At 40.9% G+C, this 18340-nt stretch overlaps 1 protein-coding gene across 1 annotated transcript in view; it reads left to right on the top strand.

Annotated features, from left to right (window-relative positions):
• The window catches only part of EYA2 (EYA transcriptional coactivator and phosphatase 2), a 60218-nt gene that overhangs the window by 6788 nt on the left and 35090 nt on the right, over positions 1–18340 (top strand). The window contains exons 4-5 of the mRNA XM_059827105.1: positions 2175–2291; positions 18085–18152. Of these exons, the coding sequence (XP_059683088.1) occupies positions 2175–2291; positions 18085–18152 (185 nt within the window). The remainder of the gene's footprint in view (positions 1–2174; positions 2292–18084; positions 18153–18340) is intronic.

Below are 18340 nucleotides of genomic sequence, written 5' to 3'. Positions count from 1 at the left end.
CTTCTGACAGGGGAATGCCTGGTAAACTAACAGTTAAGAGTGTCTTCAAGCTCTGCATGGAAATATTGAGCTCTTGAGGGAGCTGGGAGGTTCTTTCTACTCCTAAAGACGATAGAGATACTGCTCTTGCTTAGGTACAGCTCTTTTAACAGAAAGCTTTGGGCTCCTTATTCCAAGCTGATCCTGTGAGCGCTGAGTCTTGCAGCATTCAAATGGCTTCATAGTTCTTTTTCCGCTCCTGTTTTCTCTTGTGCTTTTAAACACCTTCATTTGCTTGGCAAATACAGTATCCCTTCCCAACAAGAAGCTTCTATACACTCATTGACAAGGCTTTTATTGAAGGGAAGTTCAATGCAATGGTCTGGAAAGCCAGGGAAGTGGGCTTGGCAGAGCTGAAGCTCTACCAGGATGATGAGAGGAATGTTTTGAGACCCTTTCCTGGAGCTACTTGTGTGTTTGCATCAGCTGGCTGATTTCCAAGGCAAACTATGAACAGTTGTCCTGTTAGAGCAGGTGAAAGTAGAGCCATTTGCTACTGCCTAGAGTCTTTAGGGCATACATGTGTCAGGCCCATATGCTGCTTATAAATCCTGCGGATGACCTCTTAGCATCCTTGAGCAGCGATTTCCCTCCCCCAGCCCATACACCCTCTCTAAGATACTCAACACAGCATATGAAAAACTCCACCTGGCTGACAACCAAGAACAATGAAACAGTATTGGTTTTAGGCACAAAAATAAAACTCGGCCAGTTTCTAGACAAAACAGAACATTGTGTGGAAATTAATTTGGTGCTAAGTTATTTCGCTGTCTGACAACAATTTTTATACTTCCAAAAAGGCCCATTGGCTGAAGATTAATTGTAGCTGGGGTAGGTTGAATGCTCGCATGCGGAGTGCTGATGTAATTGACAAGCGGCTTCTCTGCGCACACTCATAAATCCCTTCGCTTCCCCAGCAGTAATGGAGCCGGACGCTTGCACCAACACATGTTTGTTCACTGTCCAAATAAAATTCCCGCATTTCACAATGCAGCATTGTCATCTTGTTGCTAACTTTTACTCAAATTGCATTGCAGCTATTCTGACCTAAAGCTAAAAGAAGTGATTTTTATTAGAGAAAACATTATCTGGGAGAACTTACTCCCAACCTGAGCAAACGCAGACTTGTTACTTTTAAGAGTCATTAAGGTAGAAAACATGTTTGGTGAAAGGCACATGAATTCAACTTGTCTTTTGGCAAGTTTGCTTACAAGTGCTAAAAGATGACAACAGCCTGGGAAGTGTATAAATCCAAGGCCAGAACATCAACAGGGTCTTTGTTTAGTCCCAGCATTCAGGGTGTGTCCAATGGCCATTTTTTGTTTTGTGCAAATAGGCATGCAAAAAGGAGGGAAGAATCATGCCCAAAGGGTTCATAATAAGATGCACCTTTCAGCTGTTTATTTTAATAATACAGCTGTACAGTCTCGGCAGCATCTCAGAATAAAATATCAACCCCTTTCACTACCAGCAAAGGTTTCATCTTGCAATGTTTAATTCAGTTATTGCTGTTCCCCTGTAAATTGTCAGTTTAATTGCCTGATTTCAGTAATGAGAAGATTTTTGTGGCTTCAGGTCTTACCTATTGTTCCTGAACTGTATATCTAACTGAATAGATGAGAACCCTCCTGTATGACTTGCCAATAAATATTTTGCTACCAAAGCTGAAAATATAATGCAAGTAAAAGATAACTCTGTTGAGAACAGAAGTCTTGAGGTTATTTCGCTGAAGGTCCTATTGCTTTGTTAATCATTGCTTGCATCTGATAACCGTTGAGAAAGTTCATGAGTCAATGAGTTTGTTTAATTCTAAAACAAAACTAGTCAGAAATTGTTTTTGAAAACACTATTATTCATGGTTGTTTCCCCATCTTAGCAGAAGTTCATTCAGGTGTGGATACAGGATGTAGCTGACTCAAATATTATTTGTGATGAATTTACTTGACTATTATTTAAGAGCTTACCTGTTTGGGTAATGCACATAATTAAAAAAATATGTAAGAAAGTGTAGGAGAAAAAGAGTTTATTAGGTTAAAATCTAGCTGAAAAATTGTTAATTCCTAAACTTGCTTTTTTACACCTTTATATGACAAACACTCATGTTCTGCTCTTGGTTCCTACTGTATGCCCCAAAGGCATCAAAACAGAAGACAGCCTGAGCCATTCCCCAGGGCAGAGTGGGTTTCTTAGCTATGGATCCAGCTTCAGTACCCCAACTGCCGGACAAGCACCGTACACATACCAGATGCATGGTGAGTACAGCTTGATGCAATGAGAAGTCAGAATCCTATATACCCCCATATCAGACCAGTTCTTCTTTTGCAATTACAGTGAAAAGCTTAGGTATAGGCAGTCAGGGTAGGGAAGGAGGTAAGTCTTCATAGACCTGTTTTGCTCATCAAGGAATTAATTTCTGGCCGAGGTACTGGATTTAGCAGTAGTATACCCTAGCAAAACTTCACAGATGATCAATATAAGCTTTGCCTTTCTGCAGAAACTGTGTCATCTTTTTTTTAATTAATTTTGTGACTGAATACCTGGGATTGCTGTGTTGGTGTGAATTCCTAGATTCTGAGTGGAAGCAAAACAAAGGTGGATTTACACTTCATGCAAACAGTAATGTTAGTGTTATGCTTCTGCTTTATGCTGTCCTGAACAAACTGCTCTGTGGTTAAGCTGCTGTATATTCTCTCCACTATTTTTTTTTTTTAAAAAGCTGATACCTTGATCCTCAAAATTATTTTTTTTTACAGTTCAGACATAACTAATACCTGCTAAGATAGGTCTGCCTCTTTTAACTCCCAAGGTACCAACACCATTAATTACCTACATACTACTGAGGTAAGGTTCAGAAGAGCAGAGCTGAAAGCAGCTGTTTTTTCCTCAAGGTTACTGAGCTAAGATTTAGTAAGTTTAGAATAACTTTTATTGTTGTCAGAATAATAATTGATTATCACTTGGATTCCCTTAAGGCTTCAAAGACAGTGCCTTGTGCTTGTAGCTTTATAACACTTTGTTTTGTTGTACAACCAGGAATGCCAAAATACACTTTGATTTCTAAAAATAAAACTTACAAATTCCTTTCTGGTCATTCTGTTTGATAAGCTGTATGAAACACCAGCTCTCAGGAGATTGAATGTTGACTTGCCAACTCCAAGAAAGTCATGAAAGGGTTTAAAACTGAATTGCCAAGAGAATGCTGGAATTTCATTTGTGATTCCCTTTAGTCCATTTCTAGCATGGTTTTTGATTTCTTTGAGCATTTTGGTGCTGTTGGTCAGAAACCTGAACTGCATATGGTGAGTTTTCATTATTTGGCTGGCATAGCATGTGCTTTTTCCTCCAGTGTGTACTGTTCCTGATCTTTGTGAATTATGTTGATTTTTATTTTTTTATTTTCCTGGGACTTGCTGAGTCATTAAGCATGAATTGGAGGAGTACTAAAATTTGGATGTACTCTGTGTAATCTGGATTTAAAAACACCTGTCCAGGCAATCCTGCAAAGAATGATCATAAATTCTAATGCAACAATAGCAGATGAGAGGAACCATAGTGTAATCATTTCAGCTTTATCAATCATTTTACATACAAGAAGAATAATGAGTATATTCTGAGAAATAGATTATGTCCTTAAAATGTCACTCCATCCTTGTGCTTTTACCTTGAGTCCCCTGGGAGTGCATTTTCATTCCTCACCTGTAGGCTTCATATTCTGAGTCCACTTTGGTGTTTGTATTGAACTTGACTAGTAAAAAGTAAAAATTAGATTTTGTGTTCTGCTAAACCTCAGCACACCTGCGTTTCAAAGTGCCTTGCATTAAGCATGAATTGCCATGAGTGCATGAACTGTGCCAAGTGGTAAAAAAAACATTTCTAAGAGATCAAAATGCAAATATTCTTGCTGTTTCTTAGCAAATATCTTCATTACTGTCAAAGATGTGACAGTAGCACAAATGAACATACCTCAAGCAGTTTAAAATTGCCCAATTTAGGTGCTGGTGAATGGGAAGAGTCAAGGAGCCTATCAGCCACGCAGGCTAAACATGCCGCACCCTTTGCTGCTGTAGCTATATGTATCCAGACTCGCTAATTTGCAAGCAGCTGAGGTACAACTGCAGCAGCTCTCACAGCAGCAGTGCTAGTCCGTCTGTACGACATGTACATGAGCTCTCTGAGAGGCTGTTTCACTGGAGGAAAAAAGTCACTCCAAGGGGAGTGATTTTGCTGGAGGGAAGGCGAATGCACACTAGGATAAAACTCTGCCTTGGCTTTGTCCTTCCCTCAGATATTTTCCAAGAGTTGGGAAACCAAAGAGGAATTGCATGGCTTTCCCAAGTTCTAGTAGAAGGCATGGAAGGGGAAAGAGATCAAGTCTCTCACTTTGCTTTTTTGAGATTGTTGGGGGTCTTTTTTAAAACCTCCAAGTAAAATGCCCTTTTGTGTCATTACACTTAGCTACCCCCTTGCACAACTGTCTTCTGTCAATCCTCTCAATTCTTCTCAACTCTGAATGTGAAAGGTGGACAGACACATCTACTTCGATTTTAATTCTGAGAGTAAATAAAATCCTAAACAGTTATGAAAACTGGGAAACAAGGTAAAACCCATTTTATTCTAGAAATTATTTAAGAAAGCTGAGGACTGAGAGGTGACCCTCTCCTGAGACTTCACGTGCTAGTTTTGTCAGAGCACATATCTCTAACATTAAGGTGGGTTTTGTGGCTTGAATCCCTCATGGGACATGCTGGAGACAGCTGGGTTGAATGTGTCACAAAAAAATTTAAAAAAAAAAGTAACCTATTGGTGGGGGCAGGGGTTGTCATCTTGACTTCTACAAGCTTTATCTGTCCTACTCCTAACAGGAGTTCAGTTTTTGGCTTCTATTTTGCTCCTTGAACATACCAATCTTGTCTTGAGATTGTGTTACGCTATCAGCAGTGGAAGTCCTCTCTTTTTGGTAAAACTGTGGCTTGCGGTTACCAGCAGTTGTAGGTGCTGGAGTGTCACAGCTTCGCCGATAGGCTGAAGCACCAGGTCTGTGCTCTCCCAAAGCAGTAGCAGCCATTGTGCCTTCTGACTAACTGCTGTATGATTGGATACCGATGACTGTAACACCACTATTGACAAAGTACTGGTGTTTTCTTTTGCTGCCTTGGAAGATCGGTGTGTTCCTGTCTAGGTTTCTGTTGTTTTTTGTTGCCCCAGAACACAGCTTCCACATGTGCTTTGTGTTAGCTTAGAAGAATCTGAGCTGTTTGAGAGGGCAAACTCTTAACTTACTTGGGAGTGCAGTTTTTAAGATGGCCCCTTTGTTCAATCAAGAGGTTTAGACAAGCAGATTTTGTGCATCAGCACTTGAAAATATTACACTTGCAAACAATAGTGACGCAACCATGTGTTGTACCAAAACAGGCTGGGAGGAGATTCATGCATATGTGTATGAGCATGAATGTGCCTAAAGTGCTTTCAGATAATGTTCCCTAGGGTGATGCTGTGGTATTAGGTGAAATCAGTTCTTCTCAGATTTTTATGCCAGGAAGATCATTTTAGCCAGCTCTCTAAGCATTTAATGCAAAAGAAAACAGAGGAAAACAGTTTCTGCAAGTGGCAGGTGCTTACTCCAAGGCAAAGGGAGCAGGAGTAAATGTGTCTTCCTGTTGTAAACAAACATTTCCACCCTTCTCCTTGCTCAGGAGAGGAACAATCTGAAGCTCCCTGACCGTACAGTTTATTTACCTTGCGGAGTACTAGTGAAAGGTTTGAGTGAGAAGCCAGGAGCCTTCCTGTGCTGAGTGCCACTGAGGAATGTGTGCTCAGTGCTTTCCCATGCCACAGCACTTGGGGGTGGGGAGGTGATTGCTCCTTCTCCCTAATGCGAGCAAGCAACTCTCCCTGCTGCCCAGCACCAGGACTATTGAGACTTATGCTAAGTTCACATCACTCCTTTTGGTCACCCTGTGGCTGACCCAGGCAGGGACTCTGGGTGATGAGCTAAACCAGCTGAAAAGGGCAATTTTTTATTTACGTATTTTTATAAAATCAATTTTCAGGGGGACTTTAAGAGTCAAGCTCTTAACCCCCACTTCAAGGACAAAACATTTATTGCATCATGTTGAAAGAGAGATCTTTAAGAGGGTGACTTGCAGGAGATCAGCAAGGAAAGGTATCTCCAGGAGTATGTGCTGCTCGGTTTTGTATTTTAAAGTGTGAGGAAAAAATTCCTTTCTTAAGTTCTGCAAGTATTTTAAGATGGTAATAGCTCAAGTACATAAGTGAAGTAACTTTGGTATTGTTTGCCTCCATTGAGAACCAGCTCCCAGAGCAATGTAGTGAAGTCATCTGCAGGCGGGCATGGGTGGTCAGACTGTGAATCTTGAGTGGATTGTGCAGCCTATGCGGTTCCTCCTCACTGTCCCCTCGTTAAGAGTTACATGGTCCAGCCAGCAAATAGGCACCCATCATTGGTGTGTTATGCCAATCACCAACGAATAAATGACCTTTTGGGTGACAAATACTTTGTCTCACAGGGCTCTAGGACAAATGTTCTCCTTCCATAAGTGCCAACGTAGTTGGCGCTGGTTTGTTTGCTCTCATGTTTGGTACCAGCACTAACTCTGGCTGGGATACATGTGTCGGGTTGCAGCCTCACCTCCCTGATGGCTGTTGTTACTAACATGGTACTTCTGAAGCTAAATTGTGCTCTCTCTTAAATCTGTTCGTTTTCATTACAAACACAGATGATGCAGGTGTAATGGGGTAGCATTCAGCTTTTCATCTTTAATTTCAATTATCAACTGTATCCTGGTTCTTGAGCGAGAACAGAATCTGCTAAAAAGCAAGAATGAGGACAGAACATTCTTTTGGTCATTAAGAATGTAAAAGAAAAAAACCACCTATTTTACAGCCAGCCAGAAGGGGTAATCTATTTTCATGCTTCCCTAGCATGAAAATAAATTAAATGTGGAAGGGTTTATAAGCCAAATAGCTAATGCAGTATGTCATACACATATATGAATACAAAAGATGAGATTGACAAGTTCCATAGCTCATAAAAATGACATGAAATTATGTCACAAAGGTACTATAGATTGAAATAATTATTTTAATTGCCATCTAACAGTAGATATGATAGTATATCATCAGACTTTGAGTAACATTCAAATAAACTGAAATCTGCTATTTACTTATTTTCTCCGAAGGAGTGACTTTTTTCTCTTTTTTTAACCTGTGCTATATACAGTGTTGTTTCATGTAATTATTGTATTTAGAAAATTAATTTGTTTCATAATGAAGCGAAGATATTTGAAATACGCATGTGACCAATCTGGGGATGCCACTCATTTTTAGAGTCATGAATCTGAAGAGGAGGCAACAGCTTAGGTTACGTTTGTGTTTTTAAAGTGATAAATTTGTAATGCTGGTAAACAAATGTTGCTTCAAGGTCTATGCCATTTCTTAATCAATCCTCATGTAAGTGTACAATTACAGCACCAAATCCCCAAACAACACCCTAGGCTAGATATTAGAAGTATATTGTGCTTTTTAGCACACATTTTTCGAAGTTTTACATTTTCTGACGATTTAGTAGTTCAGTGATTTGCTCAGACTTTTGGTAAAATTATTATTCAGTAATAGAAGTTGAACATAAGATACAAAGATTGTATTCAACTTCTGCCCCAAAGAGCTTACTGTCTTAATGGCAATTGAGAAAACTGCTTGTTGTTGCCAAGGGTGGGGGAGAAATCTTTGGAATATAAGAAACTTATCATTTAATAAGCTATGTAAAACACAAAGAGAAAACTGTGCCAGCACATTAGCTAACAGAAAACCATCAGCTATGCAGAGAGAGCAATAGCAGCCAGCTTATAGAGCATTTCCTGTGGTCGCATGGGCATGTGTTACCCCTTTATTGCGCATCAGGCCATCTCTTCTCAGCTTGTCATTAATTTCTAGACAATGCCTTGCTCTTCAGTTATTATTGCTAAAATGACAGCTGGTATGAAACTGTGAAGTTGCACAACAGTTAAAACTGTGGCCAAAGACCACTGTGGATACTGTCGTTGGGCAGGAAAAGATTTGACCACTTTTTTTTTTTTTAATACCCAAATCCAGCTACCCACAAAATACTTTTTACATTACAAAGGAAAATTCAGTTATGTAACTGGGGTAACTTTCCTTTGCCAAAGAATTGCAAAGCAGTATTGAGTTCAGTACAGACATAAATTTGGGGCCAAAGACCTACGCAGTGAAATTCTTTGCTACTGCTGAGCATTTGTTTTCTTTGTAGAGTCCATTCTGATCAGCTGTCAAATAATGAATGAATAGAAAGCAGCATTTCTTTTGTGCAATGCTGATTTGAAATGGACTAATTATGTTTGTTGCTTATGTTTGTGGAATGAATTGCTTATGAATTGTTCTCCTGGCCTGAGACCAAGTAAAACCTGAATATTTAATCAGTTGAAATGTTTTCTTATGCTGGAAACATTTTGGCTCTTGTTAATATCTGGATAATCTAGACAATTTTTTTCCAAGAGATGCCTGAATTTCTTGTGAATGTGTGCCAGTTTGTGTGTTACATATTTAATATGAGCCCATAAATATCTATTTGGCATGAATAGTTAGCTCTGCATGCATGAATTTTGCAAAGGAAGTGGCATGTTTAATTTCAAGCTTGATTCTTTAAGTACTTAGTGATGAAATGTGTGAGAAGGGGAAATTTCAATCTACAATTGAGAAATGTGGATCACGCTTTGGCATACAGATAGTGAATCCATCTGAAGTCCCATAAGATGAAGGAGAGCAAGAGCATGTTCTCAGCAAAGTGTCACTCAGATGCCTTAGATTCATAAAATTAAAACCTCAGTAGAAAATGAGTAGTCTCTTTCAAAAGCTTCTGCTTCACAGCTGGTTTGCATTAGTTGCAGTCTAAAACTGTGGCAGTAAAGCCATGCTCCACTCCGTGGTGAGTTCAGCAGGGAGAGGCCTCTCTTCAGGAGGGGTCAGACCTCACTTCTTACAGTGTAAATACAAGGTTCCTCAGAATAACAGCACAGTCTCCCTTTCAAAGATTTTTAAACACCAGGGGCTGACCATGCTACATTTACTTTGTTCTAAAATGAGCTGTCTTGCAGGAGAGGGAAGTCAAGGGGAGAGGCAAAGTTGTTAACAGTGATGCACTGTAAGCTGAAAGCATCTGTGCTACTGCTACCCAAGGAGAAAGCCCTGCTCTAACTTTTCCCATTTATTGCTTTTTTGAGGTTCCGTTCAGAACTCATACCTTGGTCATTATTAAACAAGGAGGGACTGGGAAGAGGATGCGCTATTGGAAGGAGTAGACACTGGAGTGTGGATGGTCCTGAAACTAGGGGAGCAAATGTGTGTTTGCAAGAGAGAAATGGGCTGATAATTCTGCTCTGTCTGGGCTATCAGGCGTTATTGTCAATGTCTTTATCCCTGAGGAACACCAGGTTTTGTGGTAAGGCTTAAAGCTTGTGTGTGGGGACAGGTTCTCATAGCTGAATAGCACACATGGAAACTCAGAAGTAATGGCAAAATGATACTAACTGTAGAGATGATGGTGATAGAGCCAAAACCAGGAATCTTCTCTGAGACAGAGCATTTACTTTGGAGGTATCTCGTGTCTGCTGAGGTGCTCAAGAGGAGGTTTCACTAGAAGGATGTGTGGAGGAGGGCTCTGCCCACACGCAGCTGCCTGCTGTGAAGAGCTGGCTTGCACTTCCTGAGGCTTCATTCTTCTAGTTTTGTTTCCTACATTTCAGAGTGTCTGTCCAAATCTCTGTGCTTAAGAACTACTACAGGTAGTTTTAGAAGAATATGTTTGAGTGTAAGACAAGTCATTGGTTCACTGCAGAAAGTGTTGGAAAAAATGCCGTGGTTGTCCTCTACAAAAGATCAGACTTGATATCCATAAAGTCTAGCTGGCTGTCTGGGTGTTCACACTGAAACAAATGTATGAGTGCTGTCCGGTGGTGGTGGTGATGCTGTTTTTACATCATGACTGCAACTGTGAACCTTGCTCATGGATTAGGGTAGATAAAGAGTTACAAAATGTGTAAAGGAAGAGTAATAATACTAGTCTGCATTAGAAGCAGTAACTTGAGCATCTTGGCCTCCTACCCTGTGGCAGAAGTTTTGGAGGAATTGCAGAAAATTAGTATTTTGAAACATGAGTTTGGCAAATATTTAGGAGAAACTCTTTCCTCAGTGTGAAGAGCAGCGTGGGAGGAAGATTGAGAGTTTTCTTTGACTGACTCTCATCAGGCTGGCAGAGGATGGCATCAGGGAGATGGAAGCGGGCATGACAGTTACGAATGAGAGAGAAGCAAGGGGCGGGGGGAAGGCGGTAGTGAAGGGACTATAAAGAAAATACAGTTTGTGTGTGGTATGATGAGGAAGTGTGAGCCAACAGGGAAGAAAGGAGTGACGTTTCCCTAACCTACCGCTTGACTATCTTGGGAACATCTGTGGAGGTCAGATAGGATACTCAAAACATGGGTTAATGAGCAAAATCAACATAGAAAACAGACACAGAGATGTTTGGATGTCACAGAGACTTCTGTTTGTGGATTTTATTTTCATCACTTTTGTAGGATGTAAAAAAAAAAAAGCATAGGATGGTAACAGCTTGGGAAATTATGAACTTGGCCTTGATTATTCATCTTATAGTGCAGTTGGCATAGAATATGCTAAAATGTTATAGAAGCTTCACTGAATAATTGATTTGATATACCTAATATTTTTTTCTTGAAAATATCTAGAAGGCAATAGAAGAGCTAGTGTAAAATTACATGTAAAAAAATCTACGTCAAGAAACATCATACCTGCATAGCCAAGCACTTGAAAGTTAGGACACATCACGTTCATGGTGCTGGTGCAGTATTGGCACTACTTTCTATTGCATCTCATTTCCAGGCACTGTGTGAGGTAATGCTCTGGTGGAAAAAATAGAATGCAGTCATATGGTCAAAGACTGTGGTGATGTTTGTGGACAAATAAGATCTGACCCTGCTTCAGTTAGCACAGGCTGTGCAACTCAGGAGTTTCTTAACTGCTGCGCTGGCATTGGATAACACTCTTGCGTGGGCTTTTTTTATATGTAATTTGGATGTACTTTCTATTTATATTGGCAGGGTTTAAACACTGAAACTTCTGCACTACAATACTGTGACCTCTAGAACTATGAGAATACCTGCACTATCTGTCCATTGACAGTTAATTAAAGGAGAGGATATAAACTTGGCTTAGAAAGTTTGTAACTGGCAGATTAATTGAAGCTGACAAGGCAATACCAGGGCAAAGATCACTCTGCTTTTATCCTGTTTCTTACACTTTTCTCTGAGCATCTGCTATTGGCCACTGTTGTGGTTTTTTTCCCGGGGGCACTGCAGTACTGAAGCGGTGCACAGAGGGGCTGGAAAAGCCTTGGGGCAAATGCCAGGCTCTAGAGCTAGAGAGTTACCACGATTCTAAGTGATGGGTCAAAGAGTGGAGACAAACTGCCCAGCTCGCTCTTTTCTTTTCCATTGGTATTTAGAGATTCACCTTGCTAAATATGTGGCTGTGCTCACAACCAGATTTTTATCCCCAGTTGCATGACAGCAGATGTTATAGGGCTAGTTAGATTTTAATGCTGACCTGGGAACTGGAATGTCATAGCCACTAAACAGCACAGGAGGTGGCAAATCCAGCTTTCCTTTATCATATCATGTTATCTGTCAGTGGAGATTGTGTCCAGGATGAAATTGCAGCTGGAGAAATCATTAATCATTGGAGTCCACGGAGTCACACAAATAAATTCAGTTTTGCTAGTGTTTTTTCAACAAGGAATTGTACAGAAGCAGTCTGCATTGTTATAAGGATGTTCACCTTTTGGTCCAAAACATTTCCTTGTGATTTTTTTTTGAAGACAGTCCAGTGTGATTTCCCTCTATAGCTGGAGCTTCATTTGATAGGAGTGGTTAAAAGGAACACTTTCTCAAAATATAATAAAATTTAATTGCTTTACCATGGTTCAAATCCTGAGAGTAAATATAAACCATCCCAACACTTTCAACACCATTGTTGAGCTGGATTGAGCTATACAGATGACCAGGCTCAAAAGGATGGTAAAAGCTAGGCCCTTAAAACTGCTCCGGTCATCACTTGTTAAAGCTCTGAGGCTCTGTGGGTTGAGTACTCCCAGAAGCAGGCAGCTGGGGAAGAGCTTTGACTCAGAAAAACTGTACTGCAAAATGTGTTTTATATCACCATTGAAAGTGCCCTCAAACACCTGGTCAGGCTAGCAGGACTGAATGGGATTGTAGTGGGAGACAAACGGACATATTTTAAGTGGGTTGCGTATCGGCAGGTATTATCGGCAATTATTATCTGCAGGAGGTGTTCATACGCTTCTGGGAGCAATGTCCTTTAATAGACACTGCTGATGTCAAGTGCTGTAACGTTGTAGAATCATGCTTTTCATCTAGGTTAATATAGCGTGCTCTTCCCTATACTGTCTGAGCCCCTCCAGACAGAAATACAAGACTGTTTTTGGGGAAGGGTTCGTTATGCCTAACGGCAAACAGTTGAGCAATATGCTGCAAAGTACATATGGGTTGAGTTTTTCTTCTCCTTTAACAGGTCAGATAGTCTTGAAATACCTCCACAGCTGACAGCCATGCAACATTTTATGAGTTTTCTTGCCCAATAAATGCAGGCAGATGTTGTAGGATTTGGAACTTACAAGGCACTGGAGTATAGCTGGTGGGAGGTAATTTTGATGAGTGCTTAACCTCTCACTAAAAAAGTAGCAGCTTGAAGAAGGCAGTATTTACTGCAGGAAACATTAGCTTGTCAGAGAGCTAAAGCACTGCAAAGAACCCTTCTGAATGACCATGCAAGTCTTCAGCCAGATGTTCTTTGTAGCCCAGAGTAATGCACACTCTGCTGGGAGTTAGACTAAGGCCTTTCCTTGCATCACTCACAGTCAACATTGTTTCCTGAAGGAAAACAGCTTACTGATGCAAGAATACATAAGCCATTATATGCAAGCTTGTAAAATACCATGCAATTCAGCTGAACCCTGTAGGCATTTATTTTATTAGTGCTAAGTGATCAAATAATCCTTTGAGAGAACTCTCCCTGGAACCGCTGTGTGATTCATCTACAAGATAGAGGAAACGCTTGGATCTAAGTTTTGTTGTTTTATTTCAAGCATATTCAGAAGTGGCCATGGTAGCCACCCTCTGAACACCCTCATCTCAGTCCAGTGTTACATCTTTTGAGTGTTCATGGACTCACAATTGCTGCTGGCTACTCAGAGAGCTGTGATAAATGCCCTGCTGTCCACCTATGTTGAACCTGGCTATCTCCTCCTCTGATTGTTGAGTATTTAATTGAATATTGGAAGTGCAAATCATCTCTTCTTCCAAACAAAGCAGCTTTTTCTCTTTTGAGCAGCACAGGAGACTTGGAGAACACCTCCCTGATATCAGGGCCCCTCTGACCTCTGAAACGCAAGGAGACAAACCTGATTTTCAAAGCTTGCTGTGGTATTGATCTGAACTGTACCACAGGCCCATCCTGTCTCTGTAATCACAACTCCCTAAGACATCAGTATTCCTATGTTGTACTGTGTATTCGTGAACGGAAAGAAAACTTTTTTTAGTAATGCCAGAGCTTAGTTCTGAAGATACTGAAAATAACTGTGCATATTCCCTTATTTTCTTTACTTGCTCTTACCTGGAAAGGAGGGGAAGAAATGCAGCCTGTTATTGCAGTGACTGAAAGACAGAAAGGGAGAAACTGAGAAGAAGGAGAAGCTGGCATGAAAGTTTTTGCAGGAGCACAGTCCACATCACACACCATTGAAATTATCATTGACCATGGCATAGACTTTAAAATACTTGAATTAAAAAGGGAATGAGGGGGAAATAGCAAATGAAATCCATCTGTATGAGAACAGGAATATACCATCAATCAGCTTACAAAGAGTTTCTCTATACATGTTGCCCTTGGACACTCACATAGAGAAGGGCCACATCTACTTATCAAGGAAAAGTCGCGGCACTGAATGTGTATGGCATATGCATGCCTTTTATGTGGTGTCTTTTTATGCAAGTGTGTTTGTGATACACATACTTTACAGGAACACTTACAGTACCACACATCTGAAGAGCTATCCTTCTCTAGAGTCCAGATTGTTTTATTACCAGCTAAATGTTCTTTAAGCTACCTGTGAATGAGGGCATTGTGACATGTAGCAACTGGTTTGATTGAACACAGATGTGAACCATATTCCATATGGAGAAGATCCAACAGGAGAGATCCTAGGCTTGTTTCTGATTTGCAAGTAGGAGTTTGAATGCAATTACTTGACATTGAGCTACCAAGATGGATGGAAGCAAATCACTTGCTCACACATTTACAGTATTGCAAATGTAAAATCAGCTGCAGTTTGAGACAGTGCACTGTCTTCAGAGGTCAGGAAAAAAAGCCAGTATATGTGAAAGCAAAAGTCCTGTGGAAATGGGCAGTATCGACTCAGAAATGGGAGGGGTCCAGGCATTCGTGTGCATTGCTTATCAAGAGGCTTCCTAGGCATGCCCCATTTCACATAAGCACTGCTTTTTAATGTTATTCCAGTCTATCTCTGAATATTACAAGAAGTGCTATTACCTGGGAAGGCATTTGAAAAAAATGGTTACATGGGGAATAGGGATAAATTGATAATGCCAGTATGCAAGGTCTGTTGATAATTTTCCATCATTTCTTGAGTGTAAAATTTACTAATGCAAAACTGAAATTGCACATGGCAGAATTCATTTTATTACAGAAATGTTTATTTCTTATCAACAACTTAGGAAAAGCAATCATGTGGGGCCAGATCTGATACGTGTTCTGAAAGGCTGAATTCTACAAGGCTGCTCACAGAAACTGTAACTAGCAGGCCTCGTTCTCTGCTCATGGAGAGAGAGGGTTTATCCTTGTCTTCATTGCCTTTGGTGCTTGTTTGTTTTCTTTCCATTTGAACTGATTGTGCATCATTGAAAACGTGGTCTCTCCAGTCTAGCCTGTAAAGTGGAACAGGGACTGAGTTAGAGTAGTCCCCAGGAAACGGCTGTAGTCCCAAAGACAAAGGCTGATGTTGAAATGAAATATTTCTGAACCTGAATCTTCAAGAACTTTCATTTTCATGCAGATAATTGATTTTTTTTTTTTTTCCTCCTAGCTTTTCATCCTTGTTTAGTTGGGAAGAAATTCCAAGTTTTTACTAGCTTTGGTTGTTTGGTTGTCTCAAGTGTCCTTATCTGTAACTATTCTGCTATAACAATACTGATCTTCCAAGAGATTCTGAGCTTAGCAGCTCTCAAGGTATACCATGGAGGGGGGGGAAAGGGGGTGGTGGTGCATTCTCTGAATGCGATGCTGTACGGGCAGAAAAAGAGTGTTGTGTTTGATCTCAATTTAGACAAACTATGCTCAAATGATACTCCTGCTTGGTCAGGATACAATGACAAGGGCCAGAGTAAGTGAAAAACCTGAGTTGCTAAAATCTGGTCTCAGGCCTGTTGAACTTCAGGTCATAGGAAATACTGGTCTTAAGTACTTCCACAAGTATTTAAATATGCAGGTAAAAAATCAGGAAGTTTAGCTTCTGTGTCTGCACCACACTCCTTCCTTTTGAAAATCCCCTGGGCAGAGGGAACAAGGCAGCAGCAGCCTGTAGGGACACCTGAATCTGAACCTGGGATAGCTCAACTAAAATGGCAAAAATATATTCTGCAAAACCACAGAGTAAAATTCACCGCTTAGGGTCTAGTCACAACGTACTGTGGGAAGCTATGGAGCACAAGTCATTCCCCATCCTCTCACCCCTATGTTTCTATCCTCTTCTCCCTGCTCACATACCTGCCCTGTGTGTGCATGGACACACTCACTTTGCACAGCTGGTGGAAAGTTCAGAGCAAGTTCATTCCAATTGTGCAGATCTCTCCTTCTTTTTATAATTCTGATTGTTTGGAAAACAGGAAGCTATGGTATCACGTGCAGGTAGCACAGCAGTAAACATGTTCTCATCACAATTTACACATAAAGCGTGAGTCCCTCGAGGTAACTCATCCCCCTCTTGACAGCTTTAATAAAGGATGATGGATTGTTTCTAAATGACAGTTTAGGAAGATCTAAAATTCCCTCTTGTATTGTTTTGAGCTCTGGTGTACAAGAGCTGTTTTGTGTTCTGCGAAAGTTGTTTTTGCCTGTAAGCACTGGGGCTCTATTACTCCCCTTCACTGTGGTGAGAAATGCTTAGTTACCACAGGAATATATTCATCCTGCTGCAAACTCGTGACTTTTTGAAAAACTCTGCAGAAAAACAAAGCCTAGCGTGGGTAGGAGGTGGGGAAATGCCAATAGCTGAATGTGTTGCTGTCTTTGGGATGCTGCTCTGGGGAGTCTCCCCATAGGGGTCGTGGGGAGGAGGAAGGATTGGATACTGATCCACGCAGAGTTGCTTCCACGGGTTGAATGCCAGGAGGAGGCATCACCTGAACCCACCTGCACTGGCTCAGCTCCCCACCCAGCATATGCAGGGGTCTTGGGGAGACCCAGGCCTCCAGGTACCTGGCAGTCACCTGCACCTTCTTTTCACCCTCTCTGCCCTTTTCTTTTTCTTTAAAGTCTACATGTGGCAGCAAATTAGTTCTGGAGGGCAGAGTCCTCCCTCTTGTTTCTTTTTGGCTTGAGATTTATTTCTCAGTGTGTGTGCTTTGTAGCTGTACTTGGCAGAGTGGAGTTTGTTCAGCTGTCCATTCCCTAGCTAATCTGGTGTCTTAAAATAAAAACAAGCAAGTGGATCTTTGGAGAAAGGTTGCCACATGAAGATCCGCAGAGAGTCATATGGTGTAAAACGGCACTGCTCAAAGTCATTCACATGATAAGAAACCAGATAAGAAAAAACAGCTGAGTGCCTGACTAGGGCTCGGTCTGGTGGTACGTTGAGGTGACAAAACAAAGCCCAGGCAAGAGCCCACTGTGGCCACGCAGCACCAAAATCATACATCTTTCACTGTGGTAGTAGTGGGTCTGAGAGCTCTTTGGAGCCCATCGCCTTCCATTAGGATGGAATATGGCATAGTCCAGCTTTTGCCTCTTGTACATGAACAGCCAGCCCTTGGAGCATGCGCTGTTGCAAAACACTGGAAGAAGACTTTTGGTATAGATTCTCATCAAACCGCACAAACTCAAGAGCATAGACTGGAGTTAAATCAAGGCTAGAATTTCCCAGGAGGGCAGGATCCAGGGGATGGGAAGCTTGTAACTCTCCTGCCACTTCCCTGTTGGGAGGCAAAGGAGGACTGTCCCTGTAGATCTTTTCTAAATGTTTTCTTTCTCCACCCATAAAATTTTTGCAGTAATGCTTCCTCCAGCTAAGGAGGCCTGGCTGGACATCAGCTGCTTCATTTGGAATAAAACCACGTAAACTCACCTGTCCATCCTTTCTCTTCCTAATATCCCAGGATGAAGCAATGTTTTTGCTCCCTGCTGTTCCAGAAATCTCAGCAATATTTTTCTTATGTTTGGGATATCAACACCAGGGAACAAAGTTTCAAAGTCTTCTAAAAATTCCCAGGTACCTGGCCCATAAGGGCAGATTCCAAGACATAACGTGAAAGAGTGTGTTTGTGGTCGTATACGTAATGTGAGAAGTTTTCCTACAGGAGATGATGATAAAAAATACTCTTCCATTATTTACTGGAAAAAGAAGTAACTGAATTTTAAATTTGGGTTGAATCCTTGTTTTCCAGCTTTGTTTCCCAGCTCCACAAGTGTTTGTTTTAGTGTATGTAATGGTTGTCTTTGAATGCCTTTCAGTAAGCAGACCTCAGTAATAGTCCTAAATCTTTGCAGCCTATATTTGTCAAATTTGTGATATACTTTTTTTCTAGTGAGCAGGTATTTTACTTCCTGGTGGAAATTACTTATATTCATATATCCTGTTACTTTGGTCACTGGTGTTTTTTATGACTGTGATGTTCTTTCCCTTAGGCACAACAGGGATTTACCAGGGAGCCAATGGCCTGACAAATTCAGCAGGATTCAGTGCTGTGCATCAGGTATAGTTCAACATTTATTACTGGCAACCTTGTCGCTTACTTTAAACACTTGAAGATTGGTAGATCAGAGAGATTATTCTTATGTTTACATATATTTAAGGAAGGTACTGCCATGTGTTTTGCTGAACAACATTTTGCTCTATTGCTGTGACCTGTACTTTTGCTGGACGACTTGGTATCTTGATTAA

The sequence above is a fragment of the Gavia stellata genome, chromosome 20 (assembly GCF_030936135.1).
Source record: "Gavia stellata isolate bGavSte3 chromosome 20, bGavSte3.hap2, whole genome shotgun sequence".
In the NCBI taxonomy this organism is placed as follows: Eukaryota; Metazoa; Chordata; class Aves; order Gaviiformes; family Gaviidae; genus Gavia; species Gavia stellata.
The sequence above is the reverse complement of the archived record's forward strand: the minus strand, read 5'-3'. Positions and strand labels throughout refer to the sequence as shown.